The following is a 26306-nucleotide window of genomic DNA, read 5'->3' as shown; positions in this document are numbered from 1 at the left end:
TGACCAAGTAAACTGGAAATATCTATGGTCAACAATGAAGAAATTTGGTTTTCCTGAAATCTACATTAAAAGTTTGGTGGCTCTATACAGAAGTCCCAGGGCTAAGATTCTGGTCAACGGAGGACTGTCAGAATGGTTTAGTGTTGGTAGAGGAACAAGGCAAGGATGTCCCTTGTCTCCGTTGTTGTTTGATGTCTACATTGAGCCTTTTGTTTGTTCTTTAAGGCAGGATTCTATTATTTCTTCATTTAAAATTGGGGACTTATCAATTAGGACAGCGCTATACGCAGATGACCTCTTGTTGTATACCTCAAACCCCCTCGAAGCAATTCCCAGGTTATTTTGGCTCGCGGAGAGCTTTGGCTTGGTTTCAGGTTACACTATTAATAAGGAGAAAACCGAGGTAATGTGTTGGAATAACCCACTCCCTATTCCAGAAGCCAAATGCAAGATGAGATATCTAGGTATTTATTTAACCCAGAATATAGATGACACTCCGAAGGTTAGTTGGGAAACTGTGATAAAGGAGATTAAAAAACTTCTCTCCAGGTGGAACACTTTACCGTTAAATATCTACGGCAGAGTGAATCTTGTTAAAATGATCATTCTACCTAAGGTTACGTTTTTGTTTAATTCCATTCCCTTAGTTTTCAGTAGAAAAGATATTCTTAATTTACAAGGTAGAATAGGGTCGTTTATTTGGGCAACCAAATCTCCAAGGATAGCTTGGAAGAAGCTAAGGAGAGGACTAAAATTAGGTGGTTTAGCTCTCCCTGATTTATTATTTTATTGTTATGCTTTCCAGCTTAAAAATTTTAGGATACTAGCTAATAGATTGGATTTTACTTCAAATAGTTTACTATTCCAGGCTATGCTACAGGATCTCCCTTTTGGTACTGATTACTTTCTGTTTAAATTTGGTGACAAAAAATTTTTCAAAAAAGTTAGGTTGAAAGTTTTAAAGGCTGCTTTATACTATTGGTCGCAGACCTGTAGGCTGCTGTGTATTCAATATTACCATCAATACTCCCCAATTTGGGACTCACCAGGCACCCCAGAGTGTTTATTGGATCAACTGGCTCTCCCCTTAAAAAGAGCAGGTCTCCTGAAGTGGGGGGACTTATGTGATGAATCGAAAGTTTTAAAGTGGGAATTTCTTGAGGGGGTAACCGGAGGGACATTAACGAGGTTCAAGTTTTATCAACTATCGGCCTGGTGGGGAAGCCAAAATTGGGTTTCAAATGATGAGGAATCATTCTTAGAGTTATATAGTAATTCTAGAGAAATAAAAAGAGAAACGGCACAATGGTATAACATATTACTGAACAATAAAGACAATTTGGAAACAGAAATTAAGAATATATGGGACCCCTCTTCAGTCCAGATAGCGGAGGAAGTAGAGAAATTATGGATTGATTCCTTTTCTTTATCCCAAAAGATAATTAAACCTTCTTATTTAAGAAGGAATCATTTATATACATTGCACAGAGTGTATTGGACCCCAGCGAAACTCTCTAGAATCTCTGGGGCGCAATATTTTTGTCCTAGGTGCAATCTAAGGAACGCAAATGATATTCACATGTTCTTTGAATGTCCAAAAATAGCTAATTTTTGGGAACAATTGTGTAAATTCTTAGAAGAGGTTTTGTCGGTTCCAATTCAGTGTTCACCCAGATTGGTTTTCTTTGGTTTATTGCCTAATTATGTGTTTAACAGTAACTTGTCACAGTTTATTTTTTATGTTATGACCATTGCTAGAAGAGAGATCTGCAAAGCATGGAAGTCTGCATCCCCCCCGAAATTCGCAGACTGTCTTAAGTATATCGTGGCTGTGAGTAAATTTGATATTTTATGTGGGGGTGATAAAGCTGTTAGGTTGTGGTCAGCATTGAATGCCTGGATCGAAAACTAATAATAGTCCAATGATTATGCCAGAGGTAAGTGGTCCTGTCCTTCCTTAGTTGCAAGAACCAATCCGAAAGGAAGTTGGACGGGTAACGACCTTTCCTCTGGGCAATCTTCTACAGCTATCCACAAACACGAGGGCTGGAAAGGATAGTTTGTGACAGTGGCTTGAAGAGCGCCTATCTTAGAGCAGTCATTAACTGGTGGCATATATGAGGACAAGAAAAAAAAAAAAAAAAAAAAAAAAGGATTTACTCATTTGGTTGGCTTCTCCACACACACAACGGTTGCCATGCAGGTGACCTTTTGTTGGAATATTCATCTAGTCAATCTTAATCTAACCACCACTCCTTGCTCTGATAATACTCTAGTGTTTGTCAGTGCCTCAGTATGCCCAACACAGAGCACTCATTCTGTGACCCAAGACTGCTGTTAGACCAATCAACAAGGTCAGACACCCTGATCTCGACACAGTAATGTGGACTGCCATTAACAACTGGTAAACATGATTTCCAACAACATCTCTACCAAACATAACTTGTCCGTCCCTTTCCAGCATAGGACCCACAAATTGGCAATAACAGCAGCAATAAATGATTTAATGGCAATTTTGCAAAATTAAAAATGATAGGATTTATTCATGAACACAGATGGAGAAGAACTTTTTCTGAATCAGACATGGCAAACTCCGCAGGACAGGGTACAAAAACGCTGTGAAGCATGCACAGTCCACTTATAAGTGGAGCTTCAAATCTTATCTGTTGCATTTTGCACCATTTTTCAAAGCTTGCAAAATATTCAGAGGAATTCCAGTCCAAAAAGCCTGAAAACAACATTTAAAGGATCTGCAGTTTTCCATGTGCCTATCTTCACAATACCTGATGCAATCACAAAGACTCTCAAACCCTCTTCTTTCCCTCCCCAGAATCCACTCACCATGTTGAGCACTTTCAAACCAAATCGAAATTTTGGAAATAGTGAAACAAATTTGGGCCTATTTATTCTCTACACACTGTCTCAAAACATTCTTCCCCTCAGTTGCCTCTGATAGTACTTGTAGATCAATTCTTCTTTACCACAGGAATTGGTACCTACACAATTAGGTAATCACTTTCCTGTTGAAGATGCTTCATGCAGACCAAGTGGTCTTAGCCAGCTATTGACTTTAATTGAATCTATCAATCTTAAGCAAAATATTGTAATGACACGAAGCCATTCCAAGAGTACTTGAAAAGCAATAATATCTTTAAGATTGTCAACCATGCTTGTCTTTTTGTAGCAACATTTTGGCTGCAGATCTTGTCTACAGCAAACAAATGATGGATGGAATGCTGACAATGCAAACATTCTCCCCCAGTCAAAAGATCTGGGTTAAATCCATCGTCGTTTGCCCACTATGCCACCCCAGTTTGGACTGAGCCATATGCAAATCAATCTTGATCCTGTGCCTCATGGGAACAGTCCAGACCGAACTGCCAGGCCAGGTCCTCCCTGGATCGGAAAAAAAGCATCCTGGGACCGGTTTCAGAGTATGTCACCCTTTTTCAACCAGGCTAGCTTGAATCCAGTGGCACAGTGAGCAAGGGACCCACGTCTGGGCATACACATCCCACTTAGGGCGAAAAGTGTTACAGCAAACAAATGATAGACAGAATGCTGACAATGCAAACATTCTCCCCCAGTCAAAAGATCTGGGTTAAATCCATTGTTCTTTTGCCCTTTTCGCCGTAAGTGGGATGGGTATGCCCAGACATGGGTCCATTGCTCACTGTGCCACTGGATTCAAGCTAGCCTGGCTGAAGAAGGGTGACATACCCTGAAACCAGTCCCAGGATGATTGTTACTTAGAGTGAAAAGTGCTGCGGCAACAAATGATGGACTGCAATACTGAATGAGTCAAACATTCCCACCTAGTCAACAGATTTGGTTTAAATCCATCCTTCTTTTGCTCACTAGGCCACTCCAGTTTGGAGCCAGCCATATGCACATCAGTCTTGGCCATGCTCCTCATGGGAACAGTACAGTCTAGCCCGAACTGCCAAGCTGGGTCCTCCCTGGGCTACACTTCAGAGCTCTACATGAATTTCTCAAATTACAGTGGCCATAATAATATGGGCCACTGGAAGGATAAAGGGTGTATGTAATAAAGTACACAACTGTCTAGATGTTGGACAAACAAACCGTTCCGCAGAGGCAGATCATCATACTCCATACCCACTTTGACTATAAACACTGATTCTACTTTAACAGGTTGGACTGCATATATAAAGGGCTCAACACTCAAGCGATAATGTAACATAATGGACAATTGGGGTGTTGGGGTTGAAAGCTTTTTATTAGGTGCAATGGCACTACAAAGGCATTCAAATTCAGAAAGAGAAAGACCAAACTCAAATGTTGTACATAAAAAGGAGGGGTGGGGCTGACAAAGACCCTACCTCTATGATGGATTACACAAGATATTTGGCACTGGGCCGACAACATAGTTTTTATAGTCACAACACATGCCAGAAAAATGCACTGCACTCAGGATTACAATGGCAATAACCAATGGGAGAGGAATCAAAAGATTGGACACAACATTTTCAAATAAAACTGCATTACACCCATGAAAAACGTCCACATATTAAGCATTTAGCTTCCCTCAACACCATGACCAGTGCTTTCTGGATCGGTTTGCTCAGGATACGGTCTTAAATTCTCCCGGACACCTCTCTCTGCCTCCTCTTACAGTACCTCGAACTCACACTCATCAGTAATTTAAAACTGCTGCCAATCCTACAGAAAGTTGATAACAACAGTGCTCATATGAGCCAGATAGATCTTGTTCTCACATTTGATGACCATGTGACAGAAACCACATTAGAGCGTAGTCCTAGTGCAGGGCTTCTTATTTGTTAAGTTTGAATGATGAAAAAGTTGTGCATCAATTCAAATATACCTAGCTGTAAAGATGCCATACAAAAAAAAAGAAAGCTGATCCTTTGTTGAATTGAAATACTGGCTTAAACGGCCATTCTGTCCCAGAGGGCTTCAATACCCAAATGGGATCTAACCATTCCTCACTGGAATGAGTCTAATAGAGTCAATCATTCCTTATTTAATAATAATAATAATAATAATACTAGTATTTATAAAGCGCGAACAGCTGCCTCAACTAGGAGGCGTCCCGGCGCTGTGAGGGCTCGACAAGAAAGCTAGCTGGGAGTCTGCAACTTATAGATGCTCCGAGAACAGCCACGACTTAAGCTGTCTCCTGAAACTTGTTTCTGATTGGGCCTTTCGCAGCTCAGGAGGTAGGGAATTCCAGAGACGGGTCACGTTGGCTGAAAAGGTCCGACCACCCAGTCTGGCCCTTTTGACTCGCGGCACACTCAGTCGCACCTGATCATTTGAACGAAGGGAGCGGGACTGTGTATATCTAGGCAGACGGGCTCTCAAATAATTAGGACAGGTGCCGTAGAGGGACCTGTATGCCAGAGTAAGAGTTTTAAATTTTATTCTACTGGCAATCGGGAGCCAGTGTAAGGCCCGAAGATGGGGAGAAATGTGCTCTTTAAAAGGAATATGTTTGAGCAACCTGGCTGCCGCGTTTTGCACCGTCTGCAGCCTTTGAACCAAGTATTTCGGGAGGCCGCTATACAGGCCATTAGCATAGTCCAATCTCGAGGTGATGGTCGCATGGATCACGGTTTTCCGGCAAGACTCGGGCAAAAGCTTCAGGACTGGGCGGAGATTCCTCATTTTGCTCAGGCAGCAGCCTGTGACCTGATGGATCTGGGACGCAAAGGAGAGATTTTCATCCCACTTAACTCCCAGATTTTTAGCCCATTGGGAAGGGGAAGGTGGAGTACCCATCTCAGTTGGCCACCAGAGCTCAGCTGGAGGGTGACTGCCTTTACCAAAAAAGATCACTTCCGTTTTTCCCGGATTCAATTTCAGCTTATTAGTATTCATCCAGGAGGCCACATCCTGAAGGCACCCCTTAAAGTTTGCAAATGCCGCCTCTGTCACCTCAGAGTAGGGAAAAACCAACTGGGTGTCATCCGCATAAGATATTGCGGTGACTCCCCAGTTGGCAATGAGGGAGAAAAGAGGGGCAAGATAAACGTTAAACAAAAGGGGGCTAAGGGCAGATCCTTGCGGGACCCCGCATCGCAGTGGCTTACGCTTTGAGTCACAAGTGCCTAGAGTGACCCTCTGCGTTCGGTTTGACAGGTAGGACTGCATCCAACCGAGTGCCTGATCTTGTAGGCCAATGTCTGCCAAACGTTGGATCATCCTAGCATGGTCCACCGTATCAAACGCGGCCGAGAGATCCAGGAGCATCAGCAGAGCTGAGTCCCCTGAATCTAACGACCACCTCAGAGAATCAGCCACCTCAATCAACGCCGTCTCCGTGCTGAAGCCGGGTCTAAACCCGGACTGAGTCTCATGCAGGATGTTATTAGATTCAACATGAGCATTCAGCTGGCGATGAATTAGTTTTTCCAGCATTTTCCCGGGAGCTGCCAGCAGAGAGATAGGACGGAGGTTAGTTAAATCCTCCGCATCCCCGTTTGGCTTCTTTTTCAGTGGAAGAAGCGTCGCATGCTTCCAACTCTCCGGAAATTCCCCAGTGTCTATGGAAATATTCCAGATATGTTGAAGCATAGGTGCAATAGCGTCCGCTAGAGGTGCCCACAATTTAGGCGGACAAGGGTTCTCTGGGGAGCCAGACTTACACCGGGTTATCTCTTGGCTTGCCTCAACTAGCGGGATAGGTTGAAATTTCCTCAGGGAGGCTGGGGGCCGGCCCCCATTCTCTCTATCCTTATTTAAGTGCATGTTGAAACATTTGACACTTGTGGCAGCATTTGTAATTATGCCATTGCCTAGAATGAAACATTCTGTATTTAAGGAATTCAAATACAAGTTCCTATAAATATATAATTTGGTTTGAGGATACAACCTAAGTTTGTCCATAAAGTAGTATCTGTTTTCCATGTAAAACCAATTATATTGTTGCCATCATTCTTATCAAATCCATAGGAATATCTCTTCAAACTCTGTGTTAGAATGCATTTAATCCTAATCTTTTACATACAGGACAAGGGTTTCTAGAAACGTGAATCGCATAGATTTAATTTCAACCTCAAAACAAGGAAAATCATATTAAAAATATATGTACTGAGTAGTGAATCGTGTTCATTTGTTATTTGCTTACTGGATAGAATGTTTGAAACCAAATGCATCTCTTATTTTTTGGAGAGCTGAATGCTTAGTTTTCATTTGCAACCTGCCACTGTAAGACGTAGGCGGTGAGGTGACATGGCCTTCAGTGGGTTTGTTTTGTGGACAGTCAGGCACAACAATATGCAGAGGTAGGGACGTAAACATGGAGAAAGAAGTTTGTCTTGCTTCAAATTCATATCCACTTCTAGAGAAGAGAAATACTGATTGGCAAACAAATCGGAAAATGTGAATCTTAGCGGTTTCAGGCTGTAAAAGAAGCTTTGCAGCTTGAAGCAATTGTTCATTAACATGCAACCTCCACACCACCTCAGTGAAACTGAGGAGTCGTGGAGCAGTAAACAAGATATTTACTACAAAAGTCATTATCACAAAATTAGACCGAGAACTAGATGGCTTGATAATACACACCATATCAATCTATGCTAGTTTCTAGCTGCTAACCTATTAATAAAGGTTACTAACTTAGTTCAAATATTTAGTATCTTCTACAAATAACCATTGGCAACCAATTTCGCCTGTGTTTTTCAGCCGCACAAGGTGCCATAGTCGTGTCAGGGAGGAGCCCCAGAGAAGAAGGACTACTGCAGAAAGGCCACAAACAATTCATCAATTTTAGGTCATAAATTCTGCTAGCTGTTCAACTTGGCACGAATAGAACCAGGAGTAATGAATGATGTCAAGGTACATAGTTTTAAGATGAAAGTAGGTTGCTCATGTAGGCATTTTCTGAGGTACATCCTTGCTAGACTATCTAAAGGCCATTTTAACCAATATGCCCTCTCTTGTCTTCCAGTCTTTTTGAAGATGGCATCAACTGGGGCCGAGTGATTGCTCTCCTAGGGTTTGGGTATCGGATGGCCCTTTATGTCTTCCACCAGCATGGCATCAGAGGATTCCTCAGCCGCATCGCCCAATTTGTGGCAACGTTTGTACTGCGAAATCGGATTGCACAGTGGATCGCAGAGCAGGGTGGATGGGTGAGTTGCAGACTTTTCGCTTTGATTTGTATCCTCATAATTGGGTACGTGTGAATGGTTATCTCCAAGAAGAGGTGGACATTACCTTTTAGTAACCTGAATATCTCAAAAGTAATGAATTGATTTACACCAAATCACAAAAGTTCTAGTTTCATGTGAGGTTCTGTGTAATTATGTTCAGTTATTTTTTGCTTAAGTCAAGAGTAAACGTTTCTTGGGAGCTTAAATGGGAAAGCCTGTTCCCACTCCACCCACCTGCTTCTTCCCCTTAACCTCCGCCAAATAGATATATCTGCTTCAAACTTGACTCGCCAATTGAACTTTCTTTCTGTTTCGCCAAGCACTGCTGTTTTTAACAAACAAGAAAACACCTTTTCATTGGAACGTGAGATATAACTAACTGCGGAGGTGGAGCCGGACAAGTCTGTAACTAACTTTATTCCAACTTAATGACTTTCACAAAACCTATCAAATTACTTTTGGCTTTCGGAGTATTGTTTTTTTTATTTTTTATTATGAATTTTGAGGGGAGCAGTATTTTCAAAAATTAGTATGTGCAAATTAGTCTCGCAGATTGTTACTGAGATTTCAACATCTAACCTATAGCTATCCAAATTCAGAAATCTTATCCTAGGTTTGCAAAATCAAGAAAACAGTCAACACTTCTATTTGGCACAAAGCTCCTATATTTTACCAATATGATGTGCCAGAATATGCTCAACTAGCAGCTGGCAAAATCCTTCCAAGGTAATTTTGAGATGTAGGAATAGCAAACGTTTGCATTGCTGCCTTAATCAGGAAACATAGGCTTTTTAAAGGCTGTGCTAGGCAATCTGTAGGACTTATATTTTTGACTTTTCAGGGTTTTTATAGAATAAATGTTACCATTGCCTGTTTATGAAAATATATGCCTGATCCTTGCATACACATATATATGTATGTACACATATACCTGTGCATTCCTAAACAGGTATGCAACTGCAGTTAAATATATTGTTTTCTATATGCTGGCATTCTTCTGCTTCCTGTGGAAAGTGGAACATTATGCATGTGAGTTTCAGGTGGACTGGTTTTATCTGGATATATGACGTTACAACGCGTCCTTTTACAACGCATACCATGACCACGGATCTATTACAACGCAGGTCATGTTACAACGGATCCCTTTACAACGCTATTCACTACAACGCAGGTACTATTACAACACAATACCATTACATTGTAAGTATAATTACAGGTAAGTAAATAAAATTATTTAATGTAAATAATTATTAATGTATTATTAATTCAAATTATTTATTAAAAAAATAAAACATATATTAATACAATTAATTTTAATTTTTAAAATTGTAAATATATATTAAAAATAACCCTGTACCCCAAAATCCAACCCCAGCCCTAAAACCTAAAAATACTCCTGTACCTCAAAACCCAAACCCAGCCCTAAAACCTAAAAATACCCCTGAACCCCAAAACCCAAACCCAGCCCTTAAACCTAAAAATACCCCTGTACCCCAAAACCCAAACCCAGCCCTAAAACCTAAAAATACCCCTGTACCCCAAAACCCAAACCCAGCCCTTAAACCTAAAAATACCCCTGTACCCCAAAACCCAAACCCAGCCCTAAAACCTAAAAATACCCCTGTACCCCAAAACCCAAACCCAGCCCTAAAACCTAAAAATACCCCTGTACCCCAAAACCCAAACCCAGCCCTAAAACCAAAAAATACCCCTGTACCCCAAAACCCAAACCCAGCCCTAAAACCTAAAAATACCCCTGTATCCCAAAACCCAAACCCAGCCCTTAAACCTAAAAATACCCCTGTACCTCAAAACCCAAACCCAGCCCTAAAACCTAAAAATACCCCTGTACCCCAAAACCCAAACCCAGCCCTAAAACCTAAAAATACCCCTGTACCCCAAAACCCAAACCCAGCACTAAAACCTAAAAATACCCCTGTACCCCAAAACCCAAACCCAGCCCTAAAACCTAATACCCCTGTACCCCAAAACCCAAACCCAGCCCTAAAACCAAAAAATACCCCTGTACCCCAAAACCCAAGGCCAGCCCTAAAACCTAACCCAAAACCCAAGGCCAGCCCTAAAACCTAAAAATACCCCTGTACCCCAAAACCCAAACCCAGCCCTAAAACCTAAAAATACCCCTGTACCCCAAAACCCAAACCCAGCCCTAAAACCTAAAAATACCCCTGTACCCCAAAACCCAAACCCAGCCCTAAAACCTAAAAATACCCCTGTACCCCAAAACCCAAACCCAGCCCTAACACCTAAAAATACCCCTGTACCCAAAAACCCCCAAAAAGATAAACTTACCCATAACTATACTCACGATGTAGTTGTATTGCGTTGTAATAGTACCTGCATTGTAGTGAATAGCGTTGTAAAAGGATCCGTTGTAACATGACCTGCGTTGTAAAAAATCCGTGGTCATGGAATCCGTTGTAAAAAATCCGTGGTAACAGTTGTACACCGTTTTATCTTGTTTGTTGGCCCTTTGCCATGCATTTGTCTTTTCATTCCTGCTAACTTCAGTACTTTCTATAATGATTTGAAGACATAAAACAGACACTGACAAAGTTAGTAGGTTAGTCTGTGATCCTGGGGTGCACAGCTACTGTATTTGCCACAGCTTGTTTGTTTTTCTCATTATTTATGGCAAAAATCAAAGAAAGATGGCTGACTATTTTTGAACAATAAGTTAATCTTAATGTACGTGTGGGACTGCCACACGCATAAAAACAAGCAAGCAGCCAGAAGGGAGTGAGCAACAACCAATTCCTTTCACACAAAAAAGCAACAAAGACAATTAAGTGGAATGGAAGACTGGAGTGTGGATGAGGAAGGTGGCAAGAGAGTGAGCCATGTCTGGGTGGGGCGGGAGAGCAGTGGTAAGCAGACAGAGACTTCAGGGAAAGTATTCCTCCATACACAGCGAATGCAAGAACTCCATAGGAGGTAGAAGGACAAAGAAACCACTGATGGAACGAGGTGAGAGCGGGCAGGGCACCTCTCTGCCGATCTGTGACGTACTTGACATCGTCTGATGCCAATGGCTAGAAGAGGAAGATCAAAGGAAGCCAGTGTATTTTGAGCTGGCGCCTTGGCCCTTCCACCTTAAAAACAATAGGTCTGTTGAGGATACCTCCGTCTGTGGGTGAGGCCCAACAAACAACAATAAATTAAAAAAAAATGAATTGGGCCTAAAGAAGAAAAGAAAATTGAGAAACGTTTTACCTTACATGATTTTACTTTCATAATTGATTGATGCATTGTATATAGGGAATATGTCCTTTTTAGGTCGATGTAATGCAAAAAAAAAATACAAAATCCAGAGTTAAGTTCTGTCAATAATGAATATATGGGTTGCTAGATGACAGAAAAAATGAAGCGTAAGAATAAGTAAAGCAGTGCATAGTTTGCACCCCAAAAAATCTACATCAGTGTTCAGACTAACTTTTTGGAACAAAGTCTGATCATACCTAGAGACTGCATTTCGTCTATCGATCTCTTTGAAGTAAAAAGAAGACATCAGCTATAAATATAATAGTTCAAGATGTTCCACTGTAAGACATTAAGTTCGGCACGAAAATTAATAATTTCTTTTTGATTAATTTCTACATGCAGCTTCTCATTACAAATGATGAAAAAGGTTTCTTCTACAGTATGCAGCTTAATATTTTGGCAGATTCTTAAAGAGGAAAGGGATGTTTCAGGTTGTAAACAGGTTTATCTCCATCCATTTAGGTTGTACACCACAAAGTGCTCATTGACTATCAGTAACATTTACATTTTAATACACTATGCTTTATGATTTCAAGTGTTTCTTCTGAAAATCATTGGGAAAACCTCCTTATAAATAATAGTTTTAGACGGCCAGTCCTTTTAAACGATAAAAACAGGTCCACTTGTTTATACATTTGAAATCATCACAAAAATCGAGTTAAAATCACAGCAAATAAAACTGCGTAAAAGGGTACAGGTATTTACCTTTTCATTAGTACTAACAGAACTAATACTACAGCTTTAGCAGAATTCTGTGAGTATAAACTAAGCAAATATTCAGTAGCTCTTCATAATGTTTTGATAGGAATATTTTTCTGTTCAGTTTCTGAATAACAGTTTAGAGGCACTGTAGAGCCATATTTCTGATCACCCTAAGTAACCACATAGGTTTCAGAATTCTTACAGAAGCCTTTAGTTTTCCTCTTAACCTATATACTTTTTTCCTGTTTATAAAAGGTGAAAACCTTTAGGGACAACACACTTTCCAGCTAAATTGTTGCCAACTGAGAGCTGTCCAAATCAATAATTATCTTGTCGGGAAGCTTATCTCACTAGCAATCTCTCTCTCTCTTAGTTCGCTATCCGTGCCATAAACACATGGATGAAGAATAATGATTTCAAATCCAATTCCACAAAGACACAGATTATGACCTGCGGACAAGGGCAAAAGTGCCAGTCTACCACCATATGGCCAAAGGAACTTGAAGCTCCTCCAACAACATCAAGGGAAGTTAGAAATCTAGGAGTAACCATGGATTCAGACCTATCCTTGATACCACATGTTAAAGTCAGAAAGAAACCCTTCTACACAACGAACATTGTGATGCATCTTCCCATACCTTGCATATCAAGATTTCCTGCTAGCTAGCCTTCCTCACGCTTGTGATCGCCAAGTTTGTCCATGCCAACATTACACATCTTGGCACACCCTCATTCATCATATGGAAAATACAATACATCCCAAGTGCTGCAACAAGGCTTCGTCCCTAACTTCACCCGAGAGACTGCATCACTCCATTCCTGCAATCGCTCACTGGTTACCTGTAGCTAGATGGGCAATGTTCAAGGGACTTTGCATTGTCTACAGAGCTAGCCAAGGAAAAGCACCGCTATAAGTTAAATTCAAGCAATGCAAATCAAACAGAAAACTGCGCTTTGGCTTGCACCACTTATCATCAAACTACTGTACTATAAGCAATCCATCGTAGTCACTGCTTTCTCAGTACAAGCCACAAACCTCTGCAGCTTGCTACCAGACAACATTAGAAACACTCCAGTCTGAAGACAGTTGAAAACATGGCTATTGCCCAGATACCTGGCACCACCACCACCCACACCCCAGCAAGAGAGACCAGAAAACAGTTGCACTCTCAATGGCAATCCTCCACTTACGACACAAGAATTGGAAACAACTCAACCAGGAAACCGCTTTCTATATATAGTAAGATAGGAAGGGCTCACCTATGGTTCGCCTTGACAGGCTGTAGTTATGGACTTGCATATATAACATGGTCCACAATAACACTAGGACCATATACAGCAGTTGGCATCAAATTGTAACTTATACCCCTTACATTCACATGAAACACCTCTACTGTGAAGATTATCCATCACCAACCGTGTACAGCCAAAAAACAAATGTCACAAATTAACAGGCATGGAATAACTGAAGAGATCTGTCATACATAATGGCCAATCATATAACGTTACTATAGCCCACCACTGACGCCCTCAAATATCTATACTGTCTGACCATTTCTTTACATCTCACAAAGACACTTTGATATGGAATGATAAAAAGGCCCGTCTAACCATATCTCTCCACTTCTCTCTCTCTCCCTCCAACCATTCTCGCTCAAGACCACAAGTACACATAAAATCTCAAATTGGACAACCCAGTGCAGTAACCAGCTGACCAGACTGTATCATAAGGAATTCCGTAAAGAGGCATACTAAAAACCATACAACTGCACATCTTCTCTCACACTTCATCATCCACCACACTGCTATACATTCCATAACGGAATAACCGCAACTTGGTGGTCATCACGCACAACATGGAAAACACTGTCCACATAGGATCAAAACAAAGCAGCATTCTTGCAACCACACATTCTACATTGTGTAGTGTGCTACCTATGTATGCAAGTACCTCAGCGCCCCACATAGGGGTAGTAAGCACTATAGAAATGCTGCAATGCAATACAATACCTTTAGTGACTGTGATGTATGTATGTTTTGGGAGGGTGTATTGGCCAACCTTTAGTCCTTCCTCTCCCCCTTTTGTGGGTAGATAACTGAAGCCTTTCCACCACTGGCTGATGTGCTCTTGCCCGGCAGCCAGAGACTCACATTGTTTGATTATTTTGATTTTCAGATGCCCACAGACAACCATTGTGGAAAACTTCAAAATCTGGCTGGAAAACATCAATGTCTGTAGCCAGTATTGTTTCCACTTGTTTAATAGGCATAGCCGTTATCCGATTGGTTCAGAGATCCACTCCTATGTGTTCCTGCACCAGTAAATTTATTATCAAAGAATTCCTAAGTAAACATCACCAGTCTGATAACTCTATTTAAAGCTTATGTTCTAGTTTTCAAAAAATCACCCACCTCCATTCTTAATTGTTTTAATCAAAACTCATCTTTTATTGTAACCGCCCTTCGGTGACTATTCGTACTCCTACTGAAGTACCTTAAAAAAAAATCCAAAAATTATGTATTTCATCTTATGAGATAATAATCAGAAAATCCAGAGGACAGTCCCATTCTGCACCCTGTTTTAATCTGGATTGAGAAAATTAAGTAGGCTAACAGAAGGGCTAAATTCAAGTGGAGAAAACACCAATTTCCACTAGACAAAGGACTTTATCAACTCCAGGTAAATCAGTTTTGAGAAGCTTACAGTGAAAAAGCAAAAAATATAACTCAAGGACTCTTTAAATTGATTCACATCCATAACACAGCCTTCGTACTGTACCACTTATGTTATCCCCCACTAAGGCTGTGCAAGACTCTTTACATGTTCTTTGTGTAAAAAGTAAGATGGTCTTTGTGTAAAAAGTAAGATGTGGGTTGACTGTGGCTGCTAATTCCCCAGCTAAAATCTCACACATGATTTTGAGCCCGATCCTGCACAATTGTTTCCTGAGAACCACTACCACTAACTTACAAGTCTCTTCAGTACTCTCAAACTCACTGACCCACATACATTCCTGTCTGTATGTAGGTCCTAACAGAAAAAGTGCTTCCACGTTTTTCCCCTACTGCGTGTTATCTATTCCAGCTTCCATTCTGGACTGAAGTGTACAAAACATTCTTATAAAAAACAAAATGCTTTGGTGGGCACCTGTTTAAAGAAAAAAAAACCTTCCTACACTCCCTAACTTCCAGCCTGTTAACCTATTACCACCCTGTCATTTTTGGCCCAACATCTGGAGAAATAGTCTGTGGTACGGCTTCAAGATTCCTTTTCAGTCTAATAATAATAATCTTTATTGCGTGATTTAAAAATAAACCATTGCAAGTACAAAACATTTAAAAAGTTCAAGATTGCATTTAGAATGTTAAATTCATTAAAAATCAGTATGTATAGATGATAAACAAATGAAACTTCCATTTTAAAAAGTCATATTCATAAAAAGCCAGCAACAGCAAGTAAAATTTGGCAGCATTATTCCAATGGGGGATCGCAAACTCTGGGCAGCTCAGCATGTTTTTTTGCAGCGCGCTCCATGAATCTTACTAGGGCACAATTTAATTTAGTGTTCCTAGGGTCGAAACAGGCCAAAACTGCTGCTCTACAGCTTCTAATCATGTTTCTATTCCAATGATGCTTTAGTAGGGCCCGTCTCTCTGTCAATAGTAGAGGGCACAGGCATATGATGTGTATAATGTCTTCTTTGTGGGTCCCACAAAGTCGGCATTGAACTTTTCCATGTTCTCTTTTCCATTTTGGCCAATGAGTTAACAGGTTAATAACTCCCAGATTCCTTTTCAGTCAGCGTTTAGGACCAAGTATAGCACAGAAACTTTGTTGGTCGGTTTTTGAGAAGACGCTTCCAAGTGCCTAACAGAGGAACTGTGAAGCTGTCTACTGACCATGCTAGATCTTTTGATTTGACACTGTGAATCACCCTTTTCTGATTTATCGTCTGTCCGCTGTTGTCCACATCCTTTTCGTCTCTATCAAATGATTATCTTTCTCTTGTGTATAGTGGGGGTCCCAATTTTTTTAAGCAAATTTCTCACCACTTTGAGGATTTCCTGTGTAAGTACAGACCTATGCAGACAATACCCAGAATTATTTTACATTCTCGTAACGCAAAACCTTGATGTCAGCTCTGTGAGAAGCCCTTCTAGGTATTACATCTTGAATGTCAGAAAGGTATGTCCATCATAACTGCGCTAAAATTGAGCTCATCCATGATAGGCCCATGGTGGTCTCTCTCTCATCTTTGTCCAGAGTAACAAATTGGAGGAGTAAATGTTGATTCTGACCAGATGCAAAAATCAGCTTTGTTGTTACTACCAGCAAACATGCCAACACATCTTATTCAGACAGAAGACGTCTGATTTTAAAGCCAAAAAATGGCTTTAGTCTACTTTTCTCCCACCTGTCCCCTCTTTCATAAAAAGGAAATGGAAACGAAATCCTCCTGATCCGTTTAAAAAAAAAAAATCCTCTCTCTTCTCTACAATTGTTGGCATGTATGCTAGTTGCTTTATCCAGCTACACAGACATTTTGCATTGGCTGGGTATGCCAAAAGCCTATCTTGCAGTGGACGGACGTTTCAACTCTAATGGACTCCTGAAATGTCCTTTATATGCGTCACTGAGTGAATCACATTTACTGCATGTAGACGATGTAATATGTGGCTTTTCATCAGATTCTGAGACTTCAAGGATGGAGCAAAGTTGACGCAGAGCTGTACAATGGCACTTACTGGCACGTAGGGTATATGCTAAAAAATCTTTCAAAATCCAGCCTGTGTCTAGGATATTGAAGTATCTTATAACCTTTCTTGCCCTAACTCACTCTATTATTGGCATGCTTAATCATCGGGTCTCATCCTGATCTCTACAAACCAGGATGGACTCTGCCATATTCCAAGGACTATTTTGAATAGTTTCTTACAGAAAAAAAATCCCTCGGGACACTGAGGTAGCCCTTCAATATAGGGTGCCCTTGGTATGATTAAAAGAATAGTTTATATGGGTGTCTATGGGAAGGAATGTCTTTACACCCTCTTTAAAGTCGACATATTTCAGTCTTTATTTTATTAGCCACTACAGGTCCAAAGCTTTCTTCAGAACTATCTTTTTCTTTTGCCCCTGAAAGTACGTACGAGTCAGTAGTCCTATCCCTACTAGTCGGGACAAATTACATAGTAACATTTTATGGGATTACCTGTCCTGTGGTTGATTGAATGTTTGAATCGGCCTCTGGTAATTAATTACTAGTTACCTAATTACTCTCAGTCCCTTGTTGTTAGGTCTCGCGGAGATGACCTTAAGAAATCGGTCTGCTCCTTTTCAAGCACACTCGGGCTTGTGCTAGCATCCACCTTGCGGGAGCGAGCAGAGGCGTGCGTGCTAATTGAAAACATGGCCTGCCCGCTGCTCGCTGTCGTGGATGCCAGCCCAAGCGCAAGCATTAACATGCCAGTGTGTTTATACCGATGCTTGCAATATTAAAAGTGGCCACATGGTGGCATCAGAACATCATGCATTGATCTAGAAAATTCATGGGTTTGCAAGCGGTGAAACTGAGTTCTCCCTCGGGCAAACAGCTTTTCAATCACATTTTAACAATTGAGAACTATGAGGCAGCGGCAGGTTTCAGCTACTAGAAAATAACCTCGGGACAACATAAATATCTTAGCACAAGAACCCTTTGAAGACCACAAAATGTGTGACAGTAAAATGCATGACAGCTGGATACATTTTGTAGTGAAAGAGTTACACACAATCTTAACCACTTTCCTGTTTTTCTTTAAAGACAGTATGAACAGTTTGTGACTTTTGCACTCAAGTAAATACTACAGAGTTAGGGTCTTGCTGAAATTAGGCTGCTGTACAGATGTCTTTTGGGACTCCCTGAAGATGGGGTCAGGGGTGTGGAAGGTTATAAAATGAATGTATGACGCTACTTAGCATGTTATTACTTAGCATGCCTTTGCTACGAAGTTTTTACTTCGCAAATGCCTTTACTTAGCAGTTTTTTATTATGCATACCTTTACTTCGAAAAATCATTAAATGGGCATTACTTAGCAGTACTTTACTTCGCAGGATTTTACTACGCATAAAGTTTATTTATTTATTTTTTTCCCCTACACAGCAACACTACCCTCCACGCCCCCTACACTTCCAATAACACTAAAACACTACCCTACACTACAACACTACCCTAAAACACTACCCTACACTACACAAACACTACAACACTACCCTAAACCCTTAAACACTACTCTACACTACACATACACTACAACACTACCCTAAACACTACCCTACACTACACATACACTACAACACTAACTTAAAACACTACCCTACATTACACATACACTACCCTAAACCTTAAAACACTACCCCCTACACTACACATACACTACAACACTACCCTAAAACACTACCCTACACTATACATACACTACAACTCTAACCTAAACCCTAAAACACTACCCCCTACACTACACATACACTACAACACTACCCTAAACCCTAAAACATTACCCTACACTACACATACACTACAGCTCTACCCTAAGCCCTAAAACACTACCCTACACATACACTACAACTTTACCCTAAAACACTACCCCCTACACTACAACACTACCCTAAACCCTAAAACACTACCCTACACTACACATACACTACAACACTACCCTGTTTGTCTTAATTTTTTTTTCAATTGGAAACCTTTTTTTCTTCACAATTCAGCAGCTTTCTAATCCTAGTGAAGAGAAGGCCCAGGCAGTCTAAGATATAATGGTTGTTTCTAAACTGGGATAAAGAGAATGTGGTGATGTGCTGGCCACGAAACCAGTTAATCTGTCAATTAATGCTTGTCTCCTCTCCTAATAAATGTATTAATCTTGATAACTGATACCAAATACCTGTGTCCCAGTTATTTTTCTTCTCTTAGCAACTGCTTAATCCCAAGCATTTAATGGTTATAAAAACATTACATTTACATTTTCTCGACAGACTGCAGCACTGGACCTGGATAATGTCTACTTCAAGTATGTGGTGGCGGCACTAGCTTTGGTTCTCGTTGGACAGTTTGTACTACGCCGCTTCTTCTGCCCTTGACGCCGCTGAAGAGGGGGCAAAGACCACAAGCTGGGCATCGGGGACACCACTCCAACCTCCTCTTCCCTTCCATGATTCTCAACTATACACCTACCCTTAATGCTATGCCCACTGCTCACAAGCTCCATATGCATCTGAAACCTGCAGACCTGGAGACCATCAAGGGAACAATGTCTTAAAATGCCAAAAGACACCGTGAAGGGAATACCTTTCAAACACCCCAAAAAAAATTGGCAGATCCTGGTTTTATCAAAATTGCTGTCTCACTAGGCTCCATATACCGTACTGTGGTATTAATACCAGAACCAGCTTGTGCCAAATTCTTTTGAAATCAACATTCAAAAGTATTACATTATTGCCCAGTTTCCTTATTTACCAGGAATACCAAAAGGCACTTTGAACAAGTCGTCTGTAGACGAGAAAAATATTGTCACTCCAAGGACAGTCACTCTACGCTTAATCTCACCATGGAGAAATGAACGCTGATCTTGGATGCGTTAGAGTGATAAGTTGTGCTATGAGAACTTGGCAGTGAGGCAAGAGAGCGCTTAAGAATGCTTTACGACAGCCTAGACAGAAAAACCAAGGCACCTCCATGATGTATGCACCAAGTCACGACAAGCTTTATTCCAGACTCACAGCAGGAAAAAGCGTTGGGGGAAAAATACATACTGTGGACATTAACATCTAAACAGGAAACTGCCCCTGAAGCACATAACAGCATCTCTTCTTTGACACTGAGTAAGGGAGAGGTCCTTGTTAAATGAGATACTAGCAATACTGTTTTTTCTTCTATAACAGTTAAGCCATTCTTGGTTATTTTAAACTAAAACTTGAATTGTGTAAAACGCTGCCTGTGGAATACATGAGCCATACTGGATACCAGTGGGCAGCCTGAAAGCAGTTTTGTACCAGATGAATGACTTTCTACATAAGACAGACTGGCTTTCTCTTAACCTTGTAAAAAGACTGTAATCTCCACAGCGTGAGGCCAACGAGCATATTGCCAACCTACAGCTTTAGGATTGTAGCACATGGGTAGATATTTGTGGACCATACATTTTATCCACTCCACGCACTACAAGGGTTCTACAAATTACCTAACTGTGTGATTGCTCAGGGAGGACCACTGGCAGTATGTTGATATGTTTACGCTGGTAGCACTGTGCTGATCTACAAGAGGGTGGCAGTTGAGAACTTCACCACAAATGGAACTGCAGTAGAAGAGGGACATGCCTTGGGTATCACATAGTTTTGATTGTGGGCTTCCTACTCTGCACTTGAAAGTAGAAAGCAAAGCCATGCTACTGGCTTGAGGCAGTAAACAAATCCACAATGGCCAAAATTATGAAAAAGGGAACTGTGCAGTCTGCAATGCATACGCCGAATCTAAATTATAATCATGTTCTAAATGCGAGATATTTATATTGGGCATCAATTAGGTCACTGTTATAACCATCTGGTGACCTATTGAGCTCCTAACCTCAAAAGTGATTTCTGAAACAAGTCTGTTTATCAAAATATTAACCCTCACTAGTCCTTGGAGTGGATTATAGTGTGAAAGCAGAAAAGGCCGATTTCAGCAAGTTCTGCATTTTCAGTTTAAAAACGTTTGGGGTTTTAAAAAGGAACATCTCACGTTTTTAAAAGGTTGGATTTGTTTACTCTACCAAAAAATCAAAAATATTTTTAAATTAGTTAATCAAGTGTATGTAATTTAAAACATAAATGGTTTTAGAACATTTAAATAAACAATTCAAAGTTTTTTTTTCACATTTAGATTTTAACCCTTTCAACATGAATGTCCAATGATCGTTTTGTAATACACTGAATAACAGTTGCAAAGTTTTTAAAAAGAAGTTTAAAAATGGACTTGACCCAAATATTAAATAACTTAAAATATTTTCCAATCCCAAATATATATTTTTTAAATACAGTAATCTTAAATCTATTTCTAATAGTCTCAATAGTTTCAAGTACACGTCTTCCTGGTTAAAAATTCCCAAACGTCTTTGCTTAAATCAAAAATCCTGATTTCTATTTACGAAATCCCAAAATGTTTTTTTTTTAAAGCAATGTTCAAATTTAATTGAGAATATTTTATGAAAACGATTCCCCAAACATATTTTAAATAAAAAAACAATATCAGCACTTACAAATTCTCGAAATAAGCAACTAAATATAACTTGTGAAAATCCTTGAGAGAAAATTAGATCATGGCAAGAGTTTCAACTTTTTAGTAATCTTTAAATTGACTTCTAATCTGTGACCCATATGTCTAGGTTGAGCCAAAGGGAGTTTTCTGAGTAATTTCATAGTCAACACAAAAACCATTAAAACTACTTCCCACAAGAACTGGAGATGGATTTCCTGACATTAGGCAGGGGTCTAAAAAAAAGTTGCAGTACGCTCAGATAATGGGCTTCCTATACTTTGAATTAACAAGCCATTGTACAACACCTTTTGATTTATTATGAATTGCTTGTGAATATGTCCTTGGTTATGATTAGGGATATGCATTGGAACTCAAACTACTCAAAACAATTAGTCCATCACATATTCGGTTATACCACTGCCCCCATAAGATTGCATGCAAACCAGTAACCGCTTTTTCTTTCTTGTATGTTAGTTCTACTCTGATTATTATTTTTTTATGTTTCATCCTCTATAGTTTCCTATTGTTACAGTAATTGTCTGTAAAAAAGGGGCTTGACATTGTTCGATTCTCCTTTTCTTTGAATTCAAATATGTTTTTTACGTTTGAAAAGTGGGGGTGAGTTAGGAATGTTTTCCCTTTTGTCTTTAAACAAACGTGTGTTCGATGTTTCTGTGGCTAACACTCCTTTTAGACAGTCAAGGAAATGAAAGCTGTTTTGGGGTAGGCAGTTCTTGAATAGTTTTATAGAACCACATGTGAAATGATGGGAACACGCATGGGTCATTGTGTGCAGCTGTCCGCTCATCTGTAACCAGAAAAGTCCCAGATAAGTCATTATGGCAATGGTTAGGAGGAGGTATGTAATCCATTTTGAATGTCTCGTTATAACCTGGTACTCAGTAATCTAGTTACCCCACTCAGTCTGAACTTGCCCAGCAAGATTTCACAACTATGCCAATGTCATTGGTAAAATACAAACTCGCCTGTACTGTTGCTGCCCTCCATATGTGCAATAGTGTACCGCCTCCTCTCTGACCCACAACCATGCCACAAACATTCTGAAAACTACAATCTTCTTCTAAACTTTCTCCTATGTATGAACTAGAGTGCAACACACACACCCCACTGGATCTGAATTAAGTGATGGTTTCCTCACTCACCATTCTGCAACACTTCATCCAGTGGTCTTCTCATCCATGTGCTCCGCACAAACATTGTCCTCTTCCACCTCCAAACCAAAGATCATGGTCGCTGGTTCACCTGCTCCTGCTGACAGACATCTCATTCCCCTCATGCTGTCCACTTAGTATACATATACACCACCAATTGATTTTATATGTTCTTATGACAAAAGCATGGCGACACCAATATCTACACTCATTTTTGGGGACCGACACTTATGTTTTTTAAAGGGGAAAGACCGGAAAACCATCACAGAGTGAGAAACCAGGAACCTGCAAGAGTAATATGAAAGGGCGGTGAGTATCTGATAGTCTATTAAATAGGCATGAGGAGGGGATTCTAGACTATGCAGCCATGGTGTTTGACGTGCCGAAACTGACTGTTGACTTCCGAGCACACCTTTGGACACTGGCATTTATTCTTCTACAAAGTGAACACTTTGTGACAGTGGCTTAGCCTTGGCGGGGCCACAGGGGCGGTTGCCCCATGGGCAAAATTCTTAGGGGTGCAGGAGCATTTATAGGGGTGCACATTTTAAAAAGAAAAGCAGAAGGATACTTGCCTTGCCCTGGGCACTGGCAACCCACGCTACGATGCTGCTTAGTGATATGCTGTGCTATGCAAACCAGAAATACATTTTACAGTGGGCTCTAAGGCTATAATAAATGTTTGTGTCTTCTGCATATATTTTAGAACATAGGCCAGCATGCTTCGGTGACTTAATCTTTTCAAGATGCAAAATGTAGGCTTTACTCTTCCATGTGCAGAATGTTTACTGGTCCTATTTGTACTTTTAAAGAAGCTCGTCTGGCCCAATGCACCATCTAAAAACAATAACAACTTGATTCTACATACATCCTAATGCCACACTTCTGACACCTCTAAGCACTAATAATAACAGCCCGCCTGTTACCCAAGGAAGGCTAAGTTGGCATTGCCGAGATTCAGAATGCTGATCTGCATGACCGAACAAATTTTCTCCATCAGGGTTTAAGTCACCAACAGAACTTGCTGGCACTTGACATATTGGGGTGCCAGTAACTATGAAGGCATTTTTTTAGGAGATTTTTTTCAGAGTATCTCAATGGTAATTTAGTAAGTGGGGTGTGTCATACAACAGGACAGGTGGCTCTGGTGTCTCACAGATAATACCTTTTCAAGGCGTGAGTCACTGCATTTTAACATCTTACATGAACTCTGTGCTTTAATTTATCATTGCAATATACTCTAGAAGTTTAAATTAGAAACCTGGTTATAGCCTAATGTGAAAGCGGGTACAAACCGAATCTGTTTCAATTCTTGACTGCGATTTAAAGTTGTGCCCCTTTTGCAACATGTATCATCACAAAAATAAAAAGACACGCAGATGATGGACGGAATGTAGAGCAAATCAAGCATTCACCCCCAGTCAATAGATCTTGGTTGAATCCATTGTTCTTTTGCTCAAAATGCCTCCCCAGTTTAGACCCAGCCATATGCAAATCAATCTTGATCCTGTGCCTCATCGGAACACTCCAGACCAAACTGCCAAGTCAGGTCCTCCCTGGACCGGAAACAAGCATCTTAGGACCAGTTTCGGGGCATCAACCTTCATCAGCCAGGCTAGCTTGAAACCAGTGGCACAGTGAGCCCGGACCCACATCTGGGCATACCTGGTGCATTACAAAAATAATCATGTACACTGTAAACTGTTTTTTGTTTGTTTTCTTTAAATAGTTGTTTTTTAAAAAGAAGATCTCTCAGGGTTAATATTGACACTGTGATTTTTCAGACGCTAACATCTGTCCTCCTCAAGCATTCTTCCTATACGTGCTAGAATGCTTAAAGCGTTTTATTTTTAGTTGGCTATTTAAACATAACTATTTATCGTCTTTTAAAGAAGTAACCAGCGTTGCTAATCTCACTCCCACACATTGTTTCTATGTATTTGAACTAGGATGCTTTTATTTTTGCAAAGTATACCTGTGTGCCTTACAAAGTTTTGGAACAGAAGTCTGCCCGACTGGTTCCTACCTCAATATGAAAACTTCATTGTCTAGGCTATCGACTGCCTTTTACGCAATGTTCACATGTAGGGTTTTGTTAGGAGAACTTAGCTCATATGTTGTGCAAACAGCGTTTGATAGCCACCTGAACGCCTTTGGTATTATGGCGAGTAACAACAGTAAGAACTAAAATCTGCTGTGGTGTGGATCAGAAAAAGGTATGCCTCTTGATCATTCTTCCCCCAAGACTTTTATCACGATATTTGCCTCTAGTAAAACCACAGTAGGATGTTCAAGTTATGCACGTTTTCTGAGGAATTTCCGTTTTTTCTCAGAATTCACATCTTCCTATGTATAATTAGGAGCACATTTAGCCTGTCCTGGCTTTTAGGATGCATTACTTTGCACCCTGTGACTTCTGTTTCCAATGTTTCTTTCATAGGCATGCTGACAAATAGTATTTATTTGTATTTCCATTTGCAAGCGCATGTGAGGTAGCTCTGTTAACCAAATCTTTAAGTATGTTTAAGCGATTTATTGTAGTATATTTGGCATGCCTTGTGAGCACTGTAGCATGACATTATAATACCAGATCTCTGAAATTTACAGGGGGTTAGAAAGAAATAGAAAATAAATTTTCCTTTAACAACTCTTCATCAATTGATTTCACGAATGAAGAGTGTTTAGGTTAAGCATACACTTCAACGTACAGCCCTCGGTTCGAATTTAAACCTCAAACAGTATCTATCACCTGATAGTAATGTACACTTTCATTTGGCATTACAAACATATTTCATTGTAACCATTTCCAAAGAAGTGCTTTAGAGATAGCCAAAGACTGAACTAGACATGTAACAGTTAAAGGAGCCTGGAGCTTACTAGAGCTCAAACCCACAGGGGGTGAAAGGCGCATCTTGGGTTTGCTTCCTCTCGGGTGTGACCCAGATAGATTATATTTCACTTCAAAGGAAATAGCACCTGCCCCACAGCAAGCAATACTGTGTTTTTGTGTGTATGTCTCATTTTTTGGGCCCTAGAGCAATTGCCCCGGTTGGAACATCTAGTGTGTGAGTCCTGATAAAGATAAATACGGTTTTATAAGGATACGGGTTGAACATAATGTGGCAACCCTATATGCAGAAGGCGATTTTCTTCTACCAAACATTTTAATTCTCAATTAAATACATTTGCCTTGTGTACAGAAACCTAAAGACAAAAGTAGCATCATTTTAGGGGAAAAAAGCTTATTATTCATGAAGCCTTGAATGTTACTGGAATTGTCCCTAAAATGTGAGGGCTTAAAGTAGTGCAGCTTCACCACAGAATATTACGCCATGTCATTTAGATCACAGAGCCTTAACCCTGAGATCTCATTAAATAAATGTGTGTTCTGGGTAGTGTAATCTTCGTTCCAATTAGACTAAAGTACCAAATGTAATGGTAAGAGGACATCTCGGGGACTGAAAAATGATCTCACTGGTTACATGGAGTCAACTGGTAATCCTGCAGATATGTAGCTGTGTTCACCTAGTGCTATGGGGGGAGAAGGAACCTGATGCTCAGGTTACAAACTGACTTGCAAGGTGTTCTTCTATGCAACTGCATCCTTCAATCAATGTACTACACGCTTGAGGTAAAGATGTACACATGGATTCCGTTTGATATGTGTTTTTTATAAATACATTTTCTAACTAAATAAAATATGTCTTGGAAAGTAAAAGTTTTGAAGGTTTGGAGT

General features: G+C 40.3%; 1 protein-coding gene across 2 annotated transcripts in view; it reads left to right on the top strand.

Annotated features, from left to right (window-relative positions):
• Nucleotides 1–26282, top strand: part of BAK1 (BCL2 antagonist/killer 1) — a 200334-nt gene extending 174052 nt beyond the window's left edge. For both annotated transcript variants that reach the window (XM_086923188.1, XM_086923189.1), the window contains exons 5-6: nucleotides 7934–8117; nucleotides 19139–26282. In XM_086923188.1, coding sequence (XP_086779314.1) covers nucleotides 7934–8117; nucleotides 19139–19243 — 289 coding nt within the window. In that variant the 3' untranslated portion in view covers nucleotides 19244–26282. The remainder of the gene's footprint in view (nucleotides 1–7933; nucleotides 8118–19138) is intronic.
• Nucleotides 26283–26306: the final 24 nt, after the last annotated feature.

This window comes from Lissotriton vulgaris, chromosome 5, assembly GCF_964263255.1.
Source record: "Lissotriton vulgaris chromosome 5, aLisVul1.2, whole genome shotgun sequence".
In the NCBI taxonomy this organism is placed as follows: Eukaryota; Metazoa; Chordata; class Amphibia; order Caudata; family Salamandridae; genus Lissotriton; species Lissotriton vulgaris.
The sequence above is the reverse complement of the archived record's forward strand: the minus strand, read 5'-3'. Positions and strand labels throughout refer to the sequence as shown.